The following is a 24,861-nucleotide window of genomic DNA, read 5'->3' on the forward strand; positions in this document are numbered from 1 at the left end:
CAGCATGATAAGACCCTCAGGATGCACGGGCTGTGGGCTGTCGTGGTTGGTGTAAGGCATCCTGCCTCCTGGGCCGGGGGGAGGACCCCTCCTGCTGAGCACTGAGCCGGGAGCTAGAGCCTTGTCCGGCCCAGAAATAAGAGAACCCATTCCTCGCATTTTTCGGTTGGGGTCCTGTTGGCAGGTAAATCCCGTGTTCCCCTTACAACAAAACAGACCTGCTTAAGGATAAGAACACACCACTCCTTGGTCATGGATGTGAGTCAGAGGCAGTCTAATTGTGCGCCAGACTCGAAGGATACAGACACGTACCTGAAAGTCTCCTGTAAGGCTTGTTGTTGTTTTTGGTGCCATTTTGGTGTTTCTTGTCTATTGTGGTGGACAAAATTCCTTTGCCATTTAAGATCTTCTCTGGGGAAGGTGGCACTGACTTGGACATCAAGACTGGCTTGATTAAAGGTGGGGTGGAGACAGCACAGGATGAGGTGGAGCAGGTGACCGCGGTAGTGGTTGTAGAGTTCATTTTGACATTGGCACCGTCTGCCTTCACTAGGTTAGGAATTTTCTCTAAACTGACTACAGGAACCGGAACGCTGAAAAATAAATGAACAAACACACACAATTGCCTTCTTTGATACATGAGGTCCGCTGAGAAGCTATACGCGATTATCATCACCAGAACACCTCCTTATCACTTATTTTGACTCCCCTTATAAGCCAGCAGCAGGATTCCCGTTTTGATGGGAGGGAGATCGGTGCCTTGGAAAGGAACAACAGGGGGTTCGAGGCTGGCGCAGCGCCAGGGCGGGCATCAGCGCTGACTGATTCCCTCCTGCACCGGGTTGTCCCCATAGATCCTGCAGCTCCCCCCTTCTCAGTCCCTCTCTGCCGGCGGGCTCTGAGACAGCACCTTGGGCAGAACAAGGTGCCCGCTGGGAAGCTCAGGGAGAGATGCTGTTTGTCCCCTGAAGACGGCTTACTACTGTGCCGCTTGCTGAATCACGTCCCCTCCCCCTGCTGCTTGCTGGTCTCCCACCTCGGCGATCAGGCCTGACATCTGCTTAGCTCGGGAGTGCTGACAGGCTCACACCACACGGAGGCATGGCGGCAGGCCAGTGCGCCATGCTACATGCTGTTGGAGGACTTCTGGATCGCTCCTATCCTGGGGATGGGCTCAAATGGAGTGAGGCACTGTGTAACGTTATCGAATATTCCATTTCAGGCAGCTAGTTATGTAAATAGGCAATTCTCAAGGCTGGCAGGTGAGACGATGAATTTTAAGAAGACAGAGCACAAAGGTGCATGTTTGCTCTTCAAAATCTGTCACCTCAGCTCCACTTCCCTACGATTTCTCCTGTAATGGATATGTATTTGATTTCTGTGCATTTAATGCTGGAGGACTCTGGATCTGGGGGGCCATGGAGGAGTCTCTCTCCAGGTCTTAAAAGATGAGATGAGATGAATACGCTTTCCTTTGGCTCCTGAACTAGATTCCCTTTCCTCCTTGCAGGAGGGCAGAACGCTAACACTTCAGCCCCCCAATCGTCTCTGAGCTGAGTGGAGCCGACTTAGCTATTTGAATGCGAAATGATCTAGAATATAGCTTATACATGCCTGCAGACAATGTAGGGATGAAAGAGAGGCTGGTTTTGCAGGGGAGGAGTCTTATCTGTTCACATGGCTGGCGAGCTCTTCCTTCTCTACGATTTATTCACAGATCATTTTTTTGGTCAATTTGTTCATGAAATTATTTCAGCAACCCCTCAGCCCTTGCCCCTTTGCTGACTCCGAAACCAGATCACAGATGTTATTTATAGGTCTTTGCCAGTGAGAAGGGCACTCGGTGGTGAAGCAGATTGTAGCTGGACTTCCCCGTCTTTATCCCGGGACCACGTGCTTTCTTGGCCTGGGGAAGGATGGTGTGGGACTTCAAGTCCTGTGTGAGGGGAACTGGAACGGTGGGTTTTAGTAATACACCAAGCCCCTGATAATTCCGCCTTTGATCAGTGTCTCAATCACTGACATACAGCTAGACTGCGGCCACTTTCTGTTTAATGGCAATTCTCAAAGCGCTCACATATGACTGAAGAACGGCACAAGAAGCCCTTGAAAAGTCAGCACACTGAGAAATTGTAAAGATATTACCTGGTGAAATTAGTGCTGCATTCCTGAGTTTTTCTGAATGGTAAAAAAAAAAAAAAGTAAAACCACGGGATATGGAATTCTTCTAGGCTTCCTTTACTCAATTTTAAGAGACACTAACACAAATCAGGGTCTTGAAGAGCCGTTCCCACACCCATGTTCACAGTGGCACAATTCAAAAGCTGTCCATTAGCAGGTGATTGGATAAACAAAATGTGGGCTAGTCATACAATGGAATATTATTCAGCCTTAAAAAGGAAGGAAATTCTGACACACAGATGAACACTGAGAACATCACGCTAAGTGAAATAAGCCAGTCAGAAAAAGACGAATACTACAGAATTCCACTCACATGAGGCGCCTAGAGGGGCCAAATTCCAAGACAGAAAGTAGAAAGGTGGTTGCAAGGGCTGGCTGAGGGAAAAATGGGGAGCTGTTGGTCCATGGGTGAAAGTTGCAGTTTTGCAAGATGAAAAGAGTTCTGGAGATTGGTTGCACGACACCGTGAATGTACTTAACACTGCTGTACTATATATTAAAAATGGTTAGGATGGTAAATATTCTTTTTTCTTTCTTTTTTAAAAAGTTCAATTCAATTCATTTATTTTATTAAAGATCTATTTATTTTAGAGAGAGAGAGAGCGAGAGAGAGCATGCAAGAGTAAGGGAGGAGAGGGGCAGAGGGAGAGAATCTTAAGCAGACTCCCCCACTGAGTATGGAGCCTAACACAGGGCTCGATCCCACAACCTGTGAGATCACGACCCAAGTTGGATGTTCAACCCACTAAGCCACCCAGGCACCCCTCTTTTTTTTTTTTTTTAAAGAGAGAGAGAGAGTGTGCACGTGTGCGTGCACAGTGGGGTGGAGGGTATGGTGGAGGGGCAGAGAGAGAGGGAGGGAGAGAATCTTAAGCAGACTCCCCACTGAATGCAAAGCCCAATGTGGGGCTCAATCTCATGACCCTGAGATCATGACCTGAGCCAAAATCAAGAGTCGGACGCTTAATTGACTGAGCCACCAAGGTGCCCAGGATGGTAAATTTTCTTATGTGTATTTTGCCACAATTAAAAATACAATCCAACCCCCCCAAATTCATGCAACTTAAATTATACATCAATATCCTGACTTTAAAAAATACACATTATAAGAACCTGCTTAAAAAGCTCTTGTTGAGGGGCACCTGGGTGGCACAGCGGTTGAGCGTCTGCCTTCGGCTCAGGGCGTGATCCCGGCGCTATGGGATCGAGCCCCACGAGGCTCCTCTGCTATGAGCCTGCTTCTTCCTCTCCCGCTCCCCTGCTTGTGTTCCCTCTCTCGCTGGCTGTCTCTATCTCTGTCGAATAAATAAATAAAATCTTAAAAAAAAAAAAAGCTCTTGTTGATTTTGTCACCTTTGTTCTGATCTGTTGATTTTTATTTTTTTAAAGAAAGAAGTTAAATTTCAAGTGTTGATGGACTACCAGGTGGGAAGATTCTCTAGCGCCTGAGTGGCCTTCTCTGGTATACTTCTTCGTGAAGCCCAGTAAATTCAGGAAAGAAAATTAGGACCGTTGGGTTTCAAATCTAGCTCTTGTCCCATGAGTGGGTATGAGAAAAGGGAAGGCCTCCAGTTTCTGTGAAAAATGCCAGGGCACATGTTGAGTACCACGAGCTCAGCAGACAAATATACAATGTTGGGATAGAATAATCCAGAGCAATTGTAGGAACTGAAATAAATTTTAAAACTGAGCCAAACGGTCCTCAGATGCTCACAGTACAGTCTGTGTTTCTCCCCTAAAGTCAACATCCAGCTCCAATGGGCTCCTTAACTCAGCCATCAGAGCACAGGTACACTAGGCCCAGCCATTTGGAACAGTGCCAGTTGACTCATCGCTTTGGTGATGCTTCTTCCCAACTGTGTGTAGTAACCAAGCTTGAGCCAGGCCAGCTAATATCTGTGACTGATCTCCTAATTTGGAATTTTCTCCACTATATAACAAGTGTGGTTCATTCATACCCTGTACTGACAACGCTTCCAGAACTCCAGTTGGACTTCAATCCCAACGTCCTTAAGCAGGATGTGGAATTGGAGCCTATCAGAAACTAGAAGAGAAGGCCAATGTGAAGTTCTCTGGATTGAGTTTTCTTGCATTAGAATGGGAGGTGTTAGGGGGAATAAAGTCTGATCAAGAGTATTTCAGAGTTCCAAAGATCAGGTGAGTAGTAAGGGGCTGAGCCACTGAGTAAGCCTCTGATGCCAGGTGGGTGGGCTCCATCTTGGCAGTGGGAAGAGAATAGGAGACTCCAGTTGTTTTGGGTGAGAATTCTAAGGGTGTCCAATAACAAATGGAAAATGGCTGTAGGTAAAATGAAGGAGGAGAACCTGGGAACTGACTTGGATACTTTTTTTTTTTAAGATTTTATTTTTAAATAATCTCTATATCCAACGTGGGGCTCGAACTCACAACCCCGAGATCAAAAGTCACATGCCCTTCTGACTGAGCCAGCCAGGCACCCCTGACCTGGATACTTTTTAGGCTTCCCCTCTAAGGTAACCTGCCTCTGGTCTGAGCTGAGAAGGTACTTCTGCTGGGAGTTAAAAGAAGACAGGGAAGCAGGCAGCTCAGTGATGGCGGGAAGGGTCAAACCCATCCCCAGAAGAAATGAGAATCAGAGATAGAGAGTTGAAAAGCCTTCCCGTTGGCCCTTGCCACCTCATTCCCCAGGACAAATGTCAGCCATTGGTCCACTGGAATATTCAGTCTCTTTTCTTCGCCACTGTTGGCAACAGCCCTCAGATCCTAAATTGATGAACAAGGGAGGACATGATCGCAAGATGGTGCCACACAACTTGGAAAACCAATCCCAGAGACTCCAACTTTTCTCAGCTAAGAGCTCAGGAAGGTGCAGAGTGCCCCAGCCGCTGCTTCCCGTGCACACAGATCCCCGCGTGTGTCTACACTCCAGGGCGTGGGAGTGCGGCCGTCTGGAAGCCATCGCCTCAGAACTGCCTCCCGCTTTCTCCCATCGCCGCCGCTCTCATTGGGCCCACTTCCCCTCCCATCACCCCTGGCCAGTACGGCATCCCAGCCCTGGGCAGCAGACCCCAAATACCAGGTTTAATTTTTTCCACTGGAAAGAAGCCAGAAGATGCTGACCCCTGCCTTTGCGGTGTGGGCATCTCCCCCGCATGGAATCCCAGTAACTCAGACACCTCCGTGTGCTGTTGGGAGCTGGGCAGCGTGGGAAGCTGGCAACACCTGGATGACTACGCGGATTCATGACTCTGTGTGCTTAGGTGATACACAAGCCTGGCAGTGAGCCCCGAGGCTGGCTGAAGGCCCCCAGGTTCCGTCCCTTGCCGTCAGCAGGGATGCACTCACGTGCGCCCCAGAGTCTCCCAGTTAGGCGCATGGGCCACCTCGCTACTGGCCCTCCTCTGAGAAGCAGTGTCTGAAAGGGAAAGAGGAGTCCACGCTCGGCCCTCGTGGCTTTCATAATGCCTGTTTCGTTCACTTGGGATGCACTCTTTCGGGGGGCTTAGGGCTGTGGCTTGTTGAACACTCTGGGAGTCGCCAGCTCTGTCTCTGGTCCTGGGAAGGGCTCCCACAGCCCAGAACAGTCCTCCCTCGTCCTCCTTGCTCTGTGGGGGAGAGGTCTACCTTGCTGCGTTCGTGCTGTCTGGCTGCCACGTCCTCTTCCTGGGGGCCTGTCTGAATTTACCATTTCGGACCAAGGAGGGTGCTCAGGCTCTAAGAAAAATGGCTCTCCTGGCATCAGGTGGATTCCTCTCCGTGCCCAGTGACGTCTGCAGAAGAGCAGAGTGGAGCTTTGTACAAGCGCCCTTTCAAGGGCCACCCGTGTCTCTCGGGGCCAGCCACTCTCCGGCCCGCTCCCCTTGCCTGGGGATCATGATTTAGTCTTTCACTGTCAACCAATAAGCCTTAAAAGAATGGTTCGGAAAGTCTTCAGGCCCGCAGACACCGGTGCCAGCTCTGCTCCACTTAGCCATGCAGGGTGAGGATGGGTTTGTCAGGCAAGAGCCTGAAGACATATGGTATTTGTGCTGCGGGTTATGTGTCATGAGAGCGCTCAGCTGTCTGGTTTCTTCCCACCCGTTCTTTCAACAAAGGCCCATGTGCCTCTGCTACTGGCCTGGCAGAATTTCGAGGCTCTCCCGATTTACTGCACCTCACCCAGCCTCCTGCCTTCTAAGCAGTGACGGCATTTAAGTCGTCCCGAATAGAAGAGGATCTGCTCTATTTTAAAAGACCCTCAGAGAAGGCATTCTATTTGGCTCTTTGGGGTGCATTCTGTGGGGCTGCTATCAGGACATTATTTACATCACATTTAAATTCTGTAAGTAGACAAAACCCCTGGGACGTTCTTGAGGCCTGAGTCAGCCAATTGCTAAGAAATCGGCCTCACAGAGCTACAAAGTCCCACCACGGGACGATGCAGAGAAGAGGTACGACATACATCCTGATGAATGAATAAATGTTTTTTTAAAATTTATTTAATCTGGGAAAAGATTGGGAAAACTTTCAGAAAGCCAATTTGTAAACACCTTAAGCAAACAGAAAACAGGGTAATCAGCCACAGGGCAGAGTCAATAAAAAAACTGCCAGATTCATCTAATATTATTTGGTGGCTGAGCGTCAGGTCTGGCGGTCAGAGAGAAAGCACTGTGTATAACCTCTCCTGGCCTTTTGCATGGCTTTGGATTTGCTCCCATAGAACCCACCCTCAGTAACCTGGGGAAATGTGGTCAGACCACACAGCTGTGGGGGGTGAGTGGCCCTGGCGGCAGCGGCAGAGATCGGCTAGCAGCGTCCTGTGTCAGCCCCGAGCAGCACCCAGCAGAGCTCACAGGGGCCCTCGCTGTCCAGGAAGGTGTAAGATCTTCATCAGGGGCTTGGATGATGGGCCAACACCTCGTCCATCAGCTGGGGGAAGAGGCGATTAGCCACTGTGAAGAATGATGTGGGACTTTCCCTTAAGCTGGTTAGGAGCGGGGGAGAGAGGAACAAGATGACTTTGATGAATTGGAAAAGTGGCCAGAGGCAAGTGAAATAAACCCAGCAAGGACAAGCAGGGCCTAATCTAAGGTCTGTGCCTTGTCACTGCTCTAGAGGGCGCTGCAAGAGAGTGGAGGATAACGGTTAGGGATGCTGGCTTCAAGTCAGACGAACCTAGATCTGAATCCTGCTTTTCCCAAAGCTGGTTGCGTTAGGGTGGGAAGGCCATCTGACTTCCCGGTTTCGGGGCCTCCGTGAGCCCCTAAGGACTTTTGGGAGAATTACAAGAAGGGAGGCTGAATTAGAATTAGAAGAAGTGGAGGACAGCTGGTTTCAGCTTCTTGCCTCCTCGGTGGGACAGCCTCCAGCAGGGCAAAACCCACTCAGGTATACAGGGCTGCCCTGCCTACCTCAGCTCAGGACTTCACCACTCTGGGCCTCAGTTTCTCTATCAGTAAAGTGAAGATCATGACAGAGATCTGAAGGGATGACATGAGATGATACACATGAAGTGCTTAGCAGAACGCTGGGCACACGGTTGGCTTTCAATAAGTTGGAGCGAAAACAAAAAGGGGAGATGATCCCGCTGTCCCCTCTCCCTACTGACCCTGATTCTTCTGGGGTATACATCTGGGGTGCAACTCACCAGAAATATATGTCCCCTTCGCCCTTCTGGTCCCACCATGGTGGGAGGGGTACATGAGGTGGGGGGAAGCAGGGGCAGCAGAGTGTGGGAGCTGGTGGCCTTCCATACTCACCCAGAGTGGAGGGCCACTTCTGGGGGGTGCAGTGAAAAGGAAAAACAGAACTAGGGAGGAAGTCTTCCCCTCCCTGCTTCTCAATCTCTGGTCTTCTATGCACTGCCCAAGCCTGGACTAGTGGTTCGAGCTCCCACCTGGAGAACACATTCTGGAGGAAGAGCGGGCAGGAACTCCAGCCTCCTTAACGCGAACATGTTGTCCTGCAACCCCAAAGTATGTTAGGCAATGGGGGTCCTTCTGGCTCTATGGTGTCTTCTGGAAGAATAACTGCACCCACCCCCTTCTAAGCTGCTCCAGATTTCCTGGAAGCAGGAGGCCCCAGTACCAGCCTCTGCTAGTCTCTCCAGCACAGTTTGTTAATCAGGGCTTCCCAAGGCAGGGAGCTCAGGAGGTGGTCTCCAAGCCCGCTGGGAGATCAACAGGCACTAAATGACGTTCCTGGGGAGTCATAATGCCCTAAGATTGTGGGGAAAATCAACAAGCTAGAGAGAGGAAGACAGAGAAGGAAAAACAGTCCTGGCACAGTAGTACAGCATGCTGGACAGGCTGCCTCTGGGGTGCATGTTGGACTAGCTTGCCTACAGTGGTGCGGCCTTGGGCAGTGCATCCAAGAGGGGTTTGACTCAAACCCTAGGCCAAACCCCAATGGCCCCTAAAATGAATACTCAGTGAAAGTCACATCAATGCATAAAGGGTATCACAGCTTTTGAGGGCAGGATGTGAGAGGGCAGGGGCCAGGGAGCAAGTGGATTCTGCAGGGAGCGCCGGTGCAGAGCGGAACAAAGCCCCAGAAGCCCCGGGCCCAGTGCAGAGCGGAAGAGAGCTCCAGAAGCCCCGGGCCCAGGACAGGCTCGGCTCTGGCTCTGGAGCCGCAAGTGGATAGCACTTCCCTCTGCAGCCACCAGAGGTCAGAGGCTCCCGCGACTGGAGCTGCAAGCGCCGGGTCGCCGGCCTGCTCCTCGCCTTCCAGAGCCAGCGCCGCCAAGACATTCACGGTCTCTCTCAAGCACAGGAGCCAAAGCCGACCCAGGAGAGGGAAGAGGACTCCTCACAGAACAGCATCCGTGCCCCTGCCGGGGGAGGCCGGGAGCCGAGCCCCGAGCTCAGGTGCTCAGCCTAGCATCCCGGGCCACCTGTGGGGGCCCCAGCCTCTGCTCCCCAGCCGCTGCTCCCCAGCTTCCTTCCGAGATGAAGAGCCCCAGGGAGCGTCTTCCTTCACAAGAGGCTGTCATTCGCCCTGCTCTTTCCTTCTCCATCCCCGAATCCAATACCAGGCTGCCTGCCCCGCACCCCACCCGCCTCCATCCAGAACACTGAGCACACTTTGTTTAAACCATCGAGAGTTAGAGTCTTCACATGGACTGACAGCAGACTCAGGAAATTCTTTGTCCCAAATTAAATACACTTTGTCTTTTTAAAAAACCATATGTGAACAACATCACCATCCAGTTAGAGACCTTGGCTCTTCCCCAACATTCAGTCACTCACGAGCCTACCTGAGCCTGCCCCGTCCTTGCCGTCCTAGCCCCTTGGCTCTACCGCGCCCCCACTCGGCCACCAGGCACATCTGACCCTGCTGCCCCGCTGCTGGAAGACTCAGCAGGCTCCCCACGGCCCACTCCACTCCCCACTCCAACCTCATGGCCCAGCCCAGCCCACCACAGCTCCCACCCCGGGGAACCTTCCCCACAGCCTCCTGGGGCTCTCACCGCTCCTCGAACACCCGGCGTGCGCGGCCTGGCTCCAGGCCTCTACGTGGGCTGGGTGGCTCCTTCTTCAGGGGTGCCTTCCTCCCTTCTCTGGGTGAACACTCCCCATCTGCCCAGATCCGGATGAAATGTCCTCTTCTCTTGAAGCGCTGGCTGTTCCTTCCTACGTGTTTGTACCACATTCATCATGTCAAACTGCAAGGGCTCAGTTCTGCGTTTATGTGGCCTGACGAGAAAACGAGCTGCCACCTGAGGACAAGGATCTTGACCAAGTGTACCCGTCGCTCTGGAGTCACCCCAGGGACATATGCATTACTGGGCACTTAGGAAGGGCTCAAGAAATGGTCAATGAATGAATGACGGTTCTCAGCAAAGGTTAAGTCAGGATGAAAACCAAACCAGCGCTCCACCAGAACACATGGTTTAGGTAAGGACCAGCCTGCGGCTCTCTCTCCATGGTGCCAACACGATGACGAAGACTGGGGGCAGCTTGTCGACCCTCCACCTGGTCCCTTACTCTTCTCATTGTCCCTTGACACTCACACACTGAGCACCTGCCACATGCTGGCCAGTAGGCTTCGAGCTTACACGGAACGTCGTGCCTCACCCTCAGCCCCACGTGATAGGTAAGGAACCTGGGGCTTAGAAAGGTTGCCCCATAGCATTCATTCAGCAAAGAGAAGGGCAGCAATGGGGCTTGACCTCAGGCAGCTCTATGGACGGAGCACTTGATCTTGGTACTGACAGTGAGAAGCCCGGTGGTAGGGTTCCGGCTCGGCCATTCGCTTTATCAATGTGGGCCTGCTTCATCACCAAGTAGATGTGAGGCTTAAAAGGGGTTGGGGCTACGGAGGCATCTCAAAAGTACAATGTGCAGCACAAACACAGAGGACACAGTGGCTACGCATCTTTGCGGCTCCTACTGCCTTTCTCCGGCACACCACTTTCCCCCTTCCCCGGCTGTCTGAGCCTCTGGTTTCCTTCCCCAGACTCTGGTCCCTACTTCTGAGCACTTCTGAGACTTGACAAGGTCAGCTGAGTTTATACACAAGGAGCTGTCCATTGTCCTTATCCTGATTGTGTGGAAACCCAGCGAGCTTGCAGCTCTTGAGATGTTTCAGTTCCTATGACTCCCTGTCCGGGAAGGGACACCGTTCCCACCTGGATGCTTGCATATTCTGGCCTGTCCCTCCCAATCTCTTGCCAGCTACCCTTTCCAATCCTTCCCTCTGGGACCCATCCCAGTAACCTCCACCTACTTACTTTTTTCCACCCGCCTTTCCTCTCCCACCCTCTGCCCCACTCCTCCTCCCTTGCCCCCCCCCCATCTCTCGTGTGAGGGTCTGGATTTGGATGTGGGATCCAGGGAGGGACTTCTGTGCAATGCCATACTGATGACTCCTCAGCTCCCTTCTGACTCCGTCAAGTGCCTGCTGGGACATGGGCACAAACATAGATGGAGCCTGTGGGATGGGAAGCACCAAACCTTCCCCTTCTTGCCAGAGCACAAAGGGTTTTTCCTTTTTATCATGCAGGACCCACAGTTCTCCCTTCCTAGCTCTTATAATTGGGACAGGGACAATAATTCCATGATGGGAATTGGGACTCTGATTTCTCATCAAGAACTTGAAAGGTAGGCCATTTATAACTGTCGTTTCCTCTAGCATCAGAAAAATCTCTTGAGGAGGGGGAAGGAGCAGTTCTATTTCACAGACTTCTTCATTCATTCACGCATCATTCATTCATTCAGATCTTTGGTATTTCCCAGCCTGAGTGGGAGCCCCGAGACAACTCCCTACATCCTCCAGGAGCCATTACTAACAAGCCGTAGTCTTGCCCCCACTTCATGGCAACACCAGGCAGGACCCGATAAGCCAGCCTCACTCCTCCCAAGGGGCTGGGCCAGGGCCTCTCAGCTATCCCTCCCCTCTCCATACAGTGCTGGGAAAGGCTTCCCGAGCACGGGTACTCCCTGAACCCCCAAGCCCCCACCATTCCAGGACGACACAGCTCCCATTCTAGGCATCCCGAGGAGCCCTGCCTAAGGGAGGGGAGGGACTCTGCCCCCCACCTCACTGTCGGGCACACACAGGAGGCCTGGGAGCCTGCTGATTTTTCTTTTGCTCTGGCTCATTTTCCTTCTGGAGTAGCAGGCTCATCTCCTGCATTTTTAATAGCTGAGCATATTTAGCATTCAGCACACACGTGTGGGCTGATAAGGCCCAAAGAGAAGGCAACAAGCCATGCAAGGAGGAAAGTCTCCCCCCTGCTCCCACCCACATCAATGGGTTTGCAGGTTTGAGTGTCCCTGTGGCTCCCATCCTGGACCAGGGCGGCCAAAGGGACAGCAGATGGGAAAGTCAGAGAGGCCGACCATGTCCCTATGTGGGGCTAGTCCCCTGGCTGAGCAGGAAGCTCACAAGTAAAAGCTGAAATGTTCATTTCAGCTCAAAAGAGCCAAAGAGCCGTAATTCCCTCTCGACTTGCACCTGGGGACAGAATCATCTTGCCACCGTCCCTTGGCTTTTATGGGCTCCGTGGACACCTATACAGCAAGATGATGGGCAGGGTATTATCTGGGAAGTGCTAAACGGGGTGGGGGGTGGAGGGGGAGGACTGTGAGTGCTGCCGGCAGATCCGCAGGGGACAAATCTGGTGGTGCAGGGACGCCCTCTCTGTTTCTCCCTTTCTTCTAATGCAAAGCTATTTTTTAACCACCCCAGCCACAGAAGGGAGAAAACAACACACCTGCAGGCCATTTAACCTTGCGTGACATGCCAGGAGGTCAGCCTGAACTCAGGAGTGCTGTTGTTTATTGCCGTACATGGGAATTTGAGCTACTTGGAAAAGGACGCCCCTGACCTGCTGTTAAGTCTATTCTAAAGGCCACAGTCCAGCACCTGCACACAAGCCTTATGCGTTCCTGACCTTTAGGGGCTGCTACAGAGCTCCTGCCTGGGTCCGCCAGGCCCGATCCTGCCTTACACCCAGCAGCAGCAGGATAACCTGGGAGCAGAGCAAACGTGCCTTCCATCCTGGAATCTGTCAGCTCCTGTGGGGAGCATAACATCACAGAGATGCCAGGAGCCACATTCACGCACCCGTGAATCAAAGAACCAGAGGGCCCCACCCAGGGTGACCCGGCCTAGATGTCCAGATCTGTGCTGTGTACAGCAGCCACTAGCCATTTATGGCTATTGAGCATGTTTTTTTCTTTTTAAAGATTTTATTTATTTGTCAGAGAGAGAGAGAGAGTGCACAAGCAGGGGGGAGGGGCAGAGGGAGAAGCAGGCTCCCCGCTGAGCGAGAAGCCCGATGCGGGACTCGATCCCAGGACCCTGGGATCATGACCTGAACTGAAGACAGATACTTAACCGACTGAGCCACCCGGATGCCCCACTATTGAACACTTTAAAAAGTGGCTGAGGAACTGAATTTTAAATTTGATCGAATTTGAGGAACTTGATTCAGTTATTAGAAAATGCGAAGTGTGTTTGGAACAAGCTGAGTATGTGAATTCATTTTATAATCTCTAGTTGTTTATGAAATCTAAATATAGGATTAAGTGTTTCTGATGAAAATGTACTGTCCAAATTGACACGTGCTATAACTGTAAAACACAGGATTTCAAAGACTTGGTAGGAAAAAAAAAAGAACGAAAATGATCTCACTGATTATATGTTGAAATTATAAGATTGTGGCTACATTAGGTTAAATAAAATACATTACGAAAAATTGTGACCTTTTTGCTTTTTCCAACGTGGCTACTAGAAAATGTACCATTCCACGTGTGTCACACATCATATTTCCATTGGAAAGTGCCAGTCCAAACAGTTGTAGATAAAAGGTTAACTGTCTCCAAGAATAGAAATCTGACAAACCCTTTCAATGGTCAGATCAATTTCATTCAATTCAACAAATATTTACCGACAAGGGGACCATGTTTGCTGAGTGCAAGGCCCTGCATTTCCTACCGAGCCGAAGGAGTGACAGGAGGTCTAACCTGGGGCAGACCATGGATAGAGTCCCAGGGGAGGCAGGAATGAAGTGTCGTGGGAATTGAAAGGAGATGAGAGCGTACTGGGGGCCTGATGGGGAGGACGTGGGTGAGGGGCAGGGTTCAAGAAGAAGGGGGCCAGTGGGAGAGGCAGTGAGGATGTGGACCAGGAAAGAAGGGCCAGGATGCTGTGGGAAGAATCTCGGCTAAGCAGTCCCTGCCTCCTCAGACCCCTCTTCCCCCGGGCCCCCCACTCGAGTCTTTGGCCCTGCCCTTGGCCCCTGCTCCTCTCGAGCCACGTGTCTTCCCTGAGGAGCCATCTGTACCTCCAGTCTCAATGCCTGTGTCTACACTGATGACTCTCAAAGCTCCATTCCCAGCCCAGGCCTCTCTCCTGACCTCTGGGTCCACACATCCGACGCCACCAACCGAACATCTCCATGCGGGCGTTTTACTGCATTTCGCTCTGTCGCACTTCCCATACACCGCACTGAACAAGTCTTTCAGTGCCATTTTTCCAACAGCATCTTTTACTTTGTGTCTCAGTGTCACGTTTTGGTAATTCTTGCAATATTTCAAACTTTTCATTATTATTATACTTGTGATCGGTGATCTTTGGTGTGACTATTGTAATCCTGGTTTGGGATGTTGTAAGACCACAAATGCAGTGATCAACAAATGTATTTTGACGGCTCCACCGACCAGCCATTCTCTGGCTCTCCCCCTCTCCTCGGCCTCCCCCCCCATTCCCTGAGACACAAGGATCTTGAAATCAGCCCAGTGAATAACCCAACAATAGCCTGTGAGTGTTCAACGGGAAAAAAAAGAGTCACTCGTCTCTCATTTTAAACCGAAAGCTAGAAATGCTTAAGTGTAGAAAGGAAGGCATGTTGAAAGCCGAGAGAGGCCAAAAGCTTGGCCTCTTGCACCGGTTAGCAAGGTTGTGAATGCAAAGGAAAAATTATTGAAGGAAATTAAAAGTGCTACTCCAGCGAACGCATGAATGATAAGAAAGCAAAACAGCCTTATCGCTGATACAGAGAATGTTTTAGCGGTCTGGACAGAAGATCAAACCAGCCACAACACTCCCTTCAGCCAAAGCCTGGTCCAGAGCGAGGCCCTAACTCTCCTCATCTCTGTGAAGGCTGAGAGAAGTGAGGAAGCTATAGAGGAAAAGTCTGAAGCTAGCTGAGGTTGGTTCATGAGGTTTAGAGAAAGAAGCTGTCTCTATAACATAAAAGTGCAAGGTGAAGCAGAAGGTGCTGGTGTAGAAGCTGCAGCAGGTTACTCCAGAAGATTCCAGAAGAGGCTAAGATCATGCACGAAGGTGGCTGCACTAACAACAGGGTTTCAGTGTAGGTGAAACCGCTTTCTATTGGAGGAAGATGCCATCTGGGACTTCTGTAGCTAGAGAGAAGTCAATGTCTGGCTTTGAGGCTTCAAAGGACAGGCCGACCCTCCTGACAGGCAGCTGGTGCCTTCAGGTTCTATCTAACGCTCATTCACGATTCCAAGAATCCTGGGGCCTTAAGAATTGCACTACATCTCCTCTGCCTGTGCTCTCTAAACAGACACCGGAGCTTGCATGACACCACCTGTGTACAGCATGGTTTACGGAATACTTTCAGCCCGTTGTTGAGACCTACTGCTCAGGAAAAAAGGTTCCTTTCAACGTATGACTCTCACTGACAATGAACCTGGTCACCCAGGAGCTCTGATGGAGATGGACAACGGGATTCATGTTGTTCTCATGCCTCCTAACACAGCGTCCAGTCCTGCAGCCCAGGGATCAGGCAGTCATGTTGATTTTCAGGTCTTACTATGGGAGAAATAGTAAGGCTTTCATAGGCCATAGCTGCCGTAGACAGTAGTTCTTCTGACGGAGCTGGGCAAAGTGAACCGAAAACCATCTGGGAAGGATTCACCACTCTAGATGCCATGAAGAGGGGTTCGAGGCTTCAGGGGAGGAAGTAACTGCGGGGGTGGAAACAGCCAGAGAATCAGGATGAGAAGTGGAGCCCGAAGATGTGGCCGAATGTTCCCACCTCATGCTAGAGCTCGAACAGATGAGGAGTCACTCCTGGTGGAGGAGCAGAGAGAGTGGTTTCCTGGGATGGAATTTACTCCTGGAGAAGATGCTGTGAAGACTGGAAATGACAGCAAAGGACTGCGAATACGGCAGAAACCTAGCAGATAAAGCAGCGGCAGGCTTGAGAGGATGGTCTCCGACGTCGAAAGGAGTGCTGTCGACTGTGGATAAAATGCTATGGAACAGCATCACATGCTACAGAGAAATCCTTCTTGAAAGGAAGAGCCAACCAATGCGGCAAATTTCATTGTTGTCTTACTTTTAAGAACTTGCCACGGCCACCCCAATCTCCAGCAACCGCCACCCCGATCTGTCAGCACCCACCCACGTCGCAGCAAGACCATCCACCAGCAAAAAGACGATGACTCACCGAAAGCTCAGATAATGGTGAGCACTTCTCACGGCAATAAAATATTTAAAATTAAGGTGTATACACTGTTTTTTAAAGACACAATGCTGTTGCACACTTAACAGACTACAGTCTAGTGTACACATAACATTTTTATATGCATTGGGAAACCCCAAAATTCGTGTGACTTGCTTTACTGCGCTATTCGCTTTATCGCGGCGGTCTGGACCGGAACCTGCACTATCTCCGGGTGTCTGCACTTCACACTGCACGGACTCCCCAGCTGAATCCACCCTAAACTCTGGCCCTTCCTATCCTCCTCTTGAGAAAGCGCAGGACCAGCCACCCAGGTGCCCAGGCCTGGGAGGTCAGCGGCATCCTGGTCTTCTCTTGTACTCCAAGCCCCGCGTGCAAGCAACACTGAGGTCCTGTGGCAGTTTCCTGCCTAATACTTCTCCGGCCTGACCCCTTCTGCACATGCCCACGACGGCTGCCTGCGTGTGGGATGTCACCGCACCTCACCTGGTTTATGCAAGCGCACCCTCACTGTTCTTGCTGCTTTCCCAGTGGCCCCTCAAGCTATCCTTTGTACGGCTGGCAGGGGCTCCACCACCACCGAAGCTTCGGGGGGGGGGAGGGCAGAGGGAGGGAGAATCTTAAGCAGGCTCCACGCCCAGCACAGAGCCTGATGCAGGGCTGGATCTCACGACCCTGAGATCATGATCTGAGCTGAAATCAAGTCAGATGCTTAACCGCCTGAGCTGCCAGGTGCCCCTGGAAGCTTCAGGATGAAGTCCAAGTCCCTGAATTTAGCACATTGAGCGGAACTTCATAATACGGTGCAATTTCACCCGCCACCTCTCCCCACGTGCACATAGGTCTGTACATTCTGTTCCCTTTGCCTGGGACCCTCTTCCCACTTTCTTAAAAAAAGTTAAAAAAAAAACCCACCTTGTGGTAAAATATATACAACATAACATTCACCATTCGAATCCAGTTTTCTTTCTCCAGATTATTCCTACTTATCCTTCAAATTTAGCTCAAGGGTGACCCCTTCTGAAAAACTTGTCCTGAGTCCTCAGGCTGGGTTCGGTGCCCATCTTTTGTGCTACCAATATCTGAGTTCTTAACACAATGTACTCGGTGTTAGATTATGTCTCTTTTTATTACAGACTCCCTAAGAGAGTCTGTGTCTTTTTATTTATTTACCTTATTCATTCGAGAGAAAGAGAGAGAGAGAGAAAGCACGCAAGAGTGCACAAGCTGGGGTGGAGAGAGGTGCAGAGGGAGAGGGAGAAGCAGATTCCCCACTAAGATCATGACCTGAGCCAAAGGGAGATGCTTAACTGACTGAGCCACCCAGGCGCCCCAAGAGTCTGTTTCTTATTTAATTTTGCGTCCCCAAGGCTGTAGTGTACAGTTGTATGGGTTATACACTGCACCAGGATGTCTGCTTGAGGAAGTGAGTAGGGGACAAAGACCATTAGCCAACACTGCATTCTGGGACAGGGCTGTTTCCAGGCCTTTTTCCATCTTGCACAAAGATGCCACAGATGACATCAGGGGGCCCTATGTATCCCCAGGCCTTGTTACAGAATTGGCACATAGTATTATTGTAGGTGCTTATTAAATGTTAAATTGAGTAAAGACGGATGGATGTTCTAGACAAAGGGACCAGAGGAAGACATGGTGGGGAAGCTGGGGTAATGGGATGGTACTGCACTGGATTAGGGGGTTTGGAGCCAGTTTGCAGAGGGTCTCTTATGTTGGGCTGAGGGCCTAGCTCTTAATCCAGTAGGCAATGAGGAACCTTTGAGAATTTTTGAGATGACTGTGACTTAGAATCACAAACTATTCAGGCTTGAAAATGAGACTCAGAAAAGTGAGTGACTTGTTGAAGGTCACACAGAAAGTTCGCAGCTGAGCCCAGACTTCTCTTGCCCCCAGCTCAGCGCTGGCTCTCACTGCTCTCTGGGGAAGGCTGACAGAGCCAAGGTGGAGCCCTCCCAGTCTCCAGGAAAAGTCTCCCCAGCTTTCCCGACACATCCTGGCGATGCAGGGTAGGGGCCGGTAGCTGGGCTGGTGGGCGGGGAGAAAGGGGGAGGCAGCTACAGTGAGCGCTGAGCCTCCCTCGCGGCGCACCCCTCGTCGGTCTTCAGATCTGCCTCCTTGGGGTGGGCAATCGCCAGCTGGCTTTCTGCTCTTCACACAAGGCAAGCGCTCTAGTTTCTGGAGCCTCTTTTTTCATAAGAAGGATTTCCCTCCATGCAATCCTTCCGGCTGCTCTTCTTTGGGCCCTGGCTCATGTTCTCAGACTCTTTCAGAACCACCCTGCACTGGCTGAAGGGCCCGGCCCACAGCAGTCTTCATGAGTGCGCATGGCATTGGTCTGAACGGAGCCTGGGGGCTGATCTAACCCAGGGGTCTCCATGGGGGCTGGCCTTCCTCGAGACGTCTTGGAGCATGTCTCACGCTGCTGGGACCATGTCTATCACCTGTCATTCGTTGTGTTCATGGTATGATCCTCCATGACCCCTGATTCTCCTTCTGGCTCATTCCTCACAAGCCCCTTGTCCAGCTCTCCTCCTCTGGTCTCTCAGTACTCTGGACTCTGAAGAAATGACTTATCCTTTTCCATTTTCAACTCCATTTCTCTAGCTCTGCAGAGAGATTTGACTTCTCAACCTTCATCACCAGTTAGAGCAGCTCTGTCCTTGGGCTCACATGACAGTGACGATGGTACCATTGTCATCACATATTTACCGAATGCGTGCTCTGCCCCAGACACTGCGCTCGCTGCCTTTATAAAGATTAGCTCACTGGACCCTCACAACAACTCCACAGGCTAGAACTCTCACTAGCCCCATTTTACAGGTGAGGAAAATTGAGGCACACTGGATCGAGCAACTTGCCCAGAGTCACCCGGCTGAGTTCCGTACATGGGCCATGATGCCGGAGCGTGTGCTTACAGAGGGACACCCGAGGCTGCCTCGGCGAAGAAGCTTGCAGGTACTCTCTGAGGCCACTGATACAAGGGGGCCTCTTGGTCTGAGCCAGCAGCTCCAGAGGCCACCCACCGTCACTCTCAGGCTGGATCTCCCCTAGCCAGCTACACCCTCCTACAGGATGGCCCCAGGATGCTAACAAGCCAAGAGAACAAAGCTTGCCCACGAGGCCCACCTGCATGACAGGTAACTCCCCTCCTTGACAGCTGTGTCTAAACCTTTCCACTCTATCACAAGAGGCTCTCTAATTGATCTGGCATAATTAGCTCTTTACAAAGTCATCATAATTTCCAGTGAGCAGTGACAAACTAATTGATGGATGATTTTAGTCCACAGCTTTACAAGGTATGAACTTAAGTGTAATTAACTATCATTAATTAACAGAACACTTTTTCTCTTTAAATATATAAATTAGGCAGGCTCCACACTTATCCCTTGTCTGCCTTCACGACGCCTGAACAAGAAGGCTAGAGGCTCTGTCAGAAGCCAGCCCTTAAGTGTTGTCCCACGTTGGGGCTGCCTGCATTTGAAGACATTCCCCTCTGCCTCCTGTCCTCCTTTTCAGGTCTGGTTTCCTATCCGTCCACTCCACAGGCAATCCCTTCTTGACTTGTGGGTAAAGACTGAGATAAAAACATGAACCCAAAGCCTCTGATTCTCCACAGTCACCTGAAACTAGCCCTCACCCACCCCATCAAAGGGGTGACATTCTCTTAGGATTTCCTCTTTTCCTCCAGTGGTCAGCTCCCAATTACCTGCCTCTGTGGACAGCTATTCCAGGAGTGGAGGCCGGCTGCTCGCGGCAGGGAGGCTCGGTGGGAGGCCTGCCTCCCAGGGCCTTCAGGCAGGGACCACAGCCTCACTCCCCGCTGGGCAGACTGTCCGTGCTTTTGATTATTTACATCAGTGCTTCTCTTCACTGGGGCAGAAAATTGAGAGATGACCACCTAACTGAGGAGTATTTTCCTGTCACCCTGTTCTTCCACACGACTTGGCTCAGCTCTCAGGAACAGAAAGGCTTCCCCCGTCAGGCATGTGGTGCTTTCAGGCCCCGTGTGCCTTCTAGGGGTTTAGGTTTCCGTCCCACAGGTCTGGTTTTCTGTCCCTTCCCTCCTCATTCCCCAAATTCCTGGACACGACGCCCAGGAACAAAGCCAGAGGGTATACACCGTTTCCTGCGGTGACCGGGGACGAGCAGGGAGAACAGACAGCTGCTGGCTGCCAGGGCCCCAACACTCACCATGGTTTGTCCCTTGATCCTTTTGCAGAAAAGACTGTGTGCTGTTTGCTGCTGGAGGTAAGTAGATTGTCTTTGGGCGTTTTGAATGGCTTTGAGGTGCTGCTGGCAGAGTTCTGGCCGCTGAGACAGGCTTTTGTTTTCACCTGTACTAACGATGTCCTGGAATTGGAGGGTGGAGAGGCTGGAGAGGGAGAAGGTCTACACATTGAACCGTGTCTTCTCTCTACAGAGGAAGAAAGAAGAGAACTCAGCACATCATCCGAAGCAAGTGAGACTCACATGCTCATGCACAAATACACAACAGGCAAAGACAAAAGCCTTTATCTTGCACGGTCAGCACCCCTGAGCCCCAGTTCTGACTACGATTTTGTCTGGACCTCTGCTCCTATCCTACCAATGAGGAGTGATGGCGTTCTACATTTCTGTATTGAATGGCAGGCTAAACTAATACCCAGGTTCTCACAGGAGGCATTCACCAGGCTAGCCTTCTGCAAAACGACCACTGCAGGACAAGCAGAGGGGACACCAGGGGTTCCCAGAGCACAGTGGGATAACCACATAGCCAAACTGACCCCCAGACAGCTACTCGGAGGCCACAAGGTCCCTCAGAGCAGCAGGTAGGGCAGGGGCTCTCAAGAGAACAAATAGGAAATTCTTGAACCCGGCCGCCCCCCACCCCAAGCAGGAGCACAAAGGTCGGAAGGACCAGAAGGGCTGAATGAAAGGGTCTTTGAATGTCAGGAAGGGCCCGGATTCTGTCCACATGCCACTGCGGCCTCTCCAGGGCTCACGGAGGGCCAGGCCCCAGCGGCTGGGCCAGGACCTGCAGGAGGACATCCGTGCCGAGGAGAAGTCACAGATGTGGGGCCTGGGTGTGGGCGGACGGGTACAGCTTCTTGAGGTTCTACAGAAAATACCAGAATTCTGGGCAGACATGCCTCACTTGTTCTCACGCCATCAGCCCCTGTGGTTGCGACTCAACGGGCAGGACGAGGATGCTGGCCAGTACAACAGGTGCACGATGTAAAGCCCCTAACTGTTACAGGGTAACAGGTTTGATCCACGCTAAGGACCACCTCTCAAGAAAAACGCACACTGACACATGCACAAATACTTTGTACACAATTATAGGAAGGAATCCTGGACCCCCAAAAGACAAAGGCTCTGAAATCCTAAGTCCGCTCTGGCTCTCTGGCGCCTACTACAAGACCCCCCCCCCCTACACTTAATGCTTCGTTCATGTGCTGAATAAATAAACGAAATTATGTCAGACACCCTGATGGGAGGCGACTGGCCGGCTCAGTCAGCAGAGTATGAGACTCTTGATCTCGGCGTTGTAAGTTCGAGCCTCACCCGTGCTGGGGGTAGAGAGTACTTAAAAATAAAATCTTCGAAAAAAAAAAGATGTCCTGATGGGAAGAACTGGAGACCACAATCTGGAAATCTGGGTTGAACATTGATAATGAACAAGGTGGCAGTCCACGTTGTCCCGCCATCTCCAAGCTGGGTATCAGGCTTTTCTCATGAGCGAGACATTTCTGGCAGTTATTCCAGGCACCTGACCTGGGAGAAGAAAGCCAGACTAATCTGGCGATCAGGAATGGGACTTTGGGGGTTTCTCTGGGTTGCCTCACGCCAATGGGCTGCCAGGCTGTCTCAAGCAGACCGACTCTCATCCTCTGATGAAGTGGAGATTGGTGGGGGAGTGGATTTTCGAGCATCATCTGATTGTTGGGTACTTCTGTCTGACCAAGGCTCACAGGTTGCCTACACTGAGTAACTTTACTGGGTAATTTTTCTTCACTGAGTCAGAGTAGACCTTGCATCTACGCTCAGGTCCCAGAGTCATCGTGCTGTAGGTTTTACAAACCAAGAGTTGGTCCCAGGGCATCTGTTTTGATGTATGGGAGAACCCTGGGCTGTGAGCCAGAGATCGAGGCCCCAACTCCAGCCACATCGCAGTATTGAGGGTACGGCCGGAGTTCACCACTTACACATTCTGTTTCCATATCTTTATCTGTAAATGAAGAGGGTCCCCAGGTGGCTTCTCAGGTCTCTTGTTTCTCCATTACCATAAATACAAGGATACTTGGACCTGTTCCTTCTCTCCTCGTCCCTCATGATTCCCGAATATTATGGCAATAATTACAGCTGAAGTATTGAAATATTTTACCCAGGCAGGATCTTCCCTGTAGGAATTCATCCTTTGTGAAATTGTACTGGCCTGTACAACTCCTGTGAGACAGGCAGGAAGCAGCCAGGCGTCTCCACCCTCCTCACGGCTGACTGGCCAAAGACGACCCAGAGTGCCGAGGTGACTCGCCAAGGTCAGGGCCAATGGCAATGCGAGGAATGGGCCTCTGTGCCGTGTGCAGGGGCCGAGCGGCTTCTCAGGAAGACAGGAAATGGGGTGTACTGTGACCAAGATTTGAAGCCAGGAAATTAGGAAGTGCAGGACTCAGAATCACAGAAGGTCAGAACTGGATCGAAAGTCAGTTGGTCCGATCTCCTTGCTGATGGGTGAGGTTAGAGGGGTTATCAGTTACCAGCCTACAGGGCAAAGCTAGTTGGGGGTCACGCCGAGACCAGAACCAAGTCTTCTCACTTCAAATCCATAGTTCTTGCTGCCCTTCCGAAGCATCTGGCTTAGTAATTCCTTTTCTTGGCAGGGGTTTCCAGAATGAAAATATGACTTTGATGTTTACCACCACTGTTTTGAAATTTTCTTCATTTACTCACTTGCTGATCACTTGCTCAAGCTGACACAGTGGGTAGGGGGAAAGGATGTGCAGAAATAGTCCTCTGGTGGAGAGGTAACCTTTGATAACGAAGAGAAACTTTGTTTTGCTAAACTAAGAGTTTTTAAAAATAATACAAGTAAATGGAGAGACACAAATACCATATGATCTCACTCATATGTGGAATTTAAGAAATGAAACAAACGAAGTAAAAAAAAAGAGAGAGAGAGAGAGAGAGAGAGAGAAAACAAAAAACACTCTTAACTAGGGAAAACAAACTGGTGGTTTGCCAGAGGGAGGTGCGTGGGGGGATGGGTGAAAGAGATGCTGCGGGTTAAGATTGGGGTGCCTGGCTGGGTGGCTCAGTCAGTGAGGTGTCCGACGCTTGATTTCAGCTCAGGAGCCTGAGATCAAGCCCCGAGACAGGCTCTGTTGATGGATGGGAGCCTGCTTAAGATCCCCTCTCTCCCTCCCCCTCTGCTCCCCACTCAACTTGCACACTCTCTCTTAAAAAAAAAAAGGATTCTCTCTTAAAAAAAAGTACACTTGTTGCGATGAGCAGGGAGTAACATACAGAATTGTTGAATCACTATATTGTGCACCTGAAACTAAAATAAACTGTATGTTAACTCTATTGGAATTATAGTTTTTAAGTAATAATAATGATAATACAAGTAAACAAAGATAAATCACAAGGAAGGGTGCCATTAAGGACAAAACGAATGAGCCAGACCAATGATTCTAAAATCACCTTCTCAGGGAATTCTGTTTAGTGACCCAGCCAACATGTCCTTCTGCTAAATTCACAGGAAAAAGTGAAATCAACGGATATGCTTTTTTCTTGGTTTTTAGTTCCATAAATTCTTCTTAAATGACCAATTAGAACAAGTTGTCTAGGAGAGACTACTCGTCAAAACTTGAAGATAGTCCTTGACCCTTCATTTTTTAAATGTGTGATTTTGAATTGTGACAAACAGATTAAAGCATTGCTTCCTATTTGAACTGCTCCTTATTGTTCAGACTGGAGTAAATGTCTCACTCTTTCAAGGTGTCCCGCAAAGAGACCCGTACTTCTGTCCCCTGAGCTTCGAGAACAAGATTGGCAGCCACTGGTGCAGGCGAGAAAGGCTGTGCAGGGATCTAAAGTGGGGAACCCGGGTCACAGTGATCAGAGCCTCCCTTAGGAGGCGAGCTGCACGCTTCACTCGGAGAAGCTTTTGAAAATGGGGAGAACTGATGTCCTGGGTAGCGTGGAGTGAGTAGATTTTTCAGAAAGATCCAATTCCTATTCAGTTGGTGTTTCTCTAGTCTGGGAGGACCTGCCTGTGGATAACTCACATGGCTTTTGTCTTTTGGTGGAGAGGTGGGTGGGCTGCTGACAGGAGCAGACAGGGTCTGAGTTTCTTGTAAAAGGTACTGCTGTGCGGGCGCAATGTCTCTGGGTAAAGTGTGCCAGATTTATATGACAATCATTCCGACACGAGTCCTCACCTACTCTGGGCTTATTTTTTGCTGTTTTGGCCAAGGGACGGCCTAAGGTAGAGCCTTATAATTATTCTTCTTCCAGTTGCCTTGCCCAGGAAGAGTGGATAGAACAATTTATTTTTTATTCACTATTCAAATATTTTATAGACTTTAAAAAATTTTTTAGAGAAAAAGTCTTTTTCTCCAATTTTTCTTTCTTTGGTAACGTAAATAGATGCATGAGCAAAACTGGAATCAATTGATATTTTGGACTATTCTTTTTCAACTAACGTTATTCTATTTATACATTACTGATCCCCATATACCGGTCATTCTGAATGGTTAGATAATATCCAGTCATTGCTCTAT

General features: G+C 50.4%; 1 protein-coding gene across 10 annotated transcripts in view; it reads right to left on the reverse strand.

Annotated features, from left to right (window-relative positions):
• The window catches only part of ATXN7L1 (ataxin 7 like 1), a 234,206-nt gene that overhangs the window by 33,953 nt on the left and 175,392 nt on the right, over positions 1-24,861 (reverse strand). For all 10 annotated transcript variants that reach the window (XM_087861178.1, XM_087861179.1, XM_087861180.1 and 7 more), the window contains 2 exons: positions 20,291-20,513; positions 313-593 (listed from right to left, as the gene is read on the reverse strand). In XM_087861178.1, the coding sequence (XP_087717304.1) occupies positions 313-593; positions 20,291-20,496 (487 nt within the window). In that variant the 5' untranslated portion in view covers positions 20,497-20,513. The remainder of the gene's footprint in view (positions 1-312; positions 594-20,290; positions 20,514-24,861) is intronic.

Source organism: Ursus americanus, chromosome 3 (assembly GCF_024610735.1).
Source record: "Ursus americanus isolate L20-20 chromosome 3, mUrsAme1.1.p, whole genome shotgun sequence".
In the NCBI taxonomy this organism is placed as follows: Eukaryota; Metazoa; Chordata; class Mammalia; order Carnivora; family Ursidae; genus Ursus; species Ursus americanus.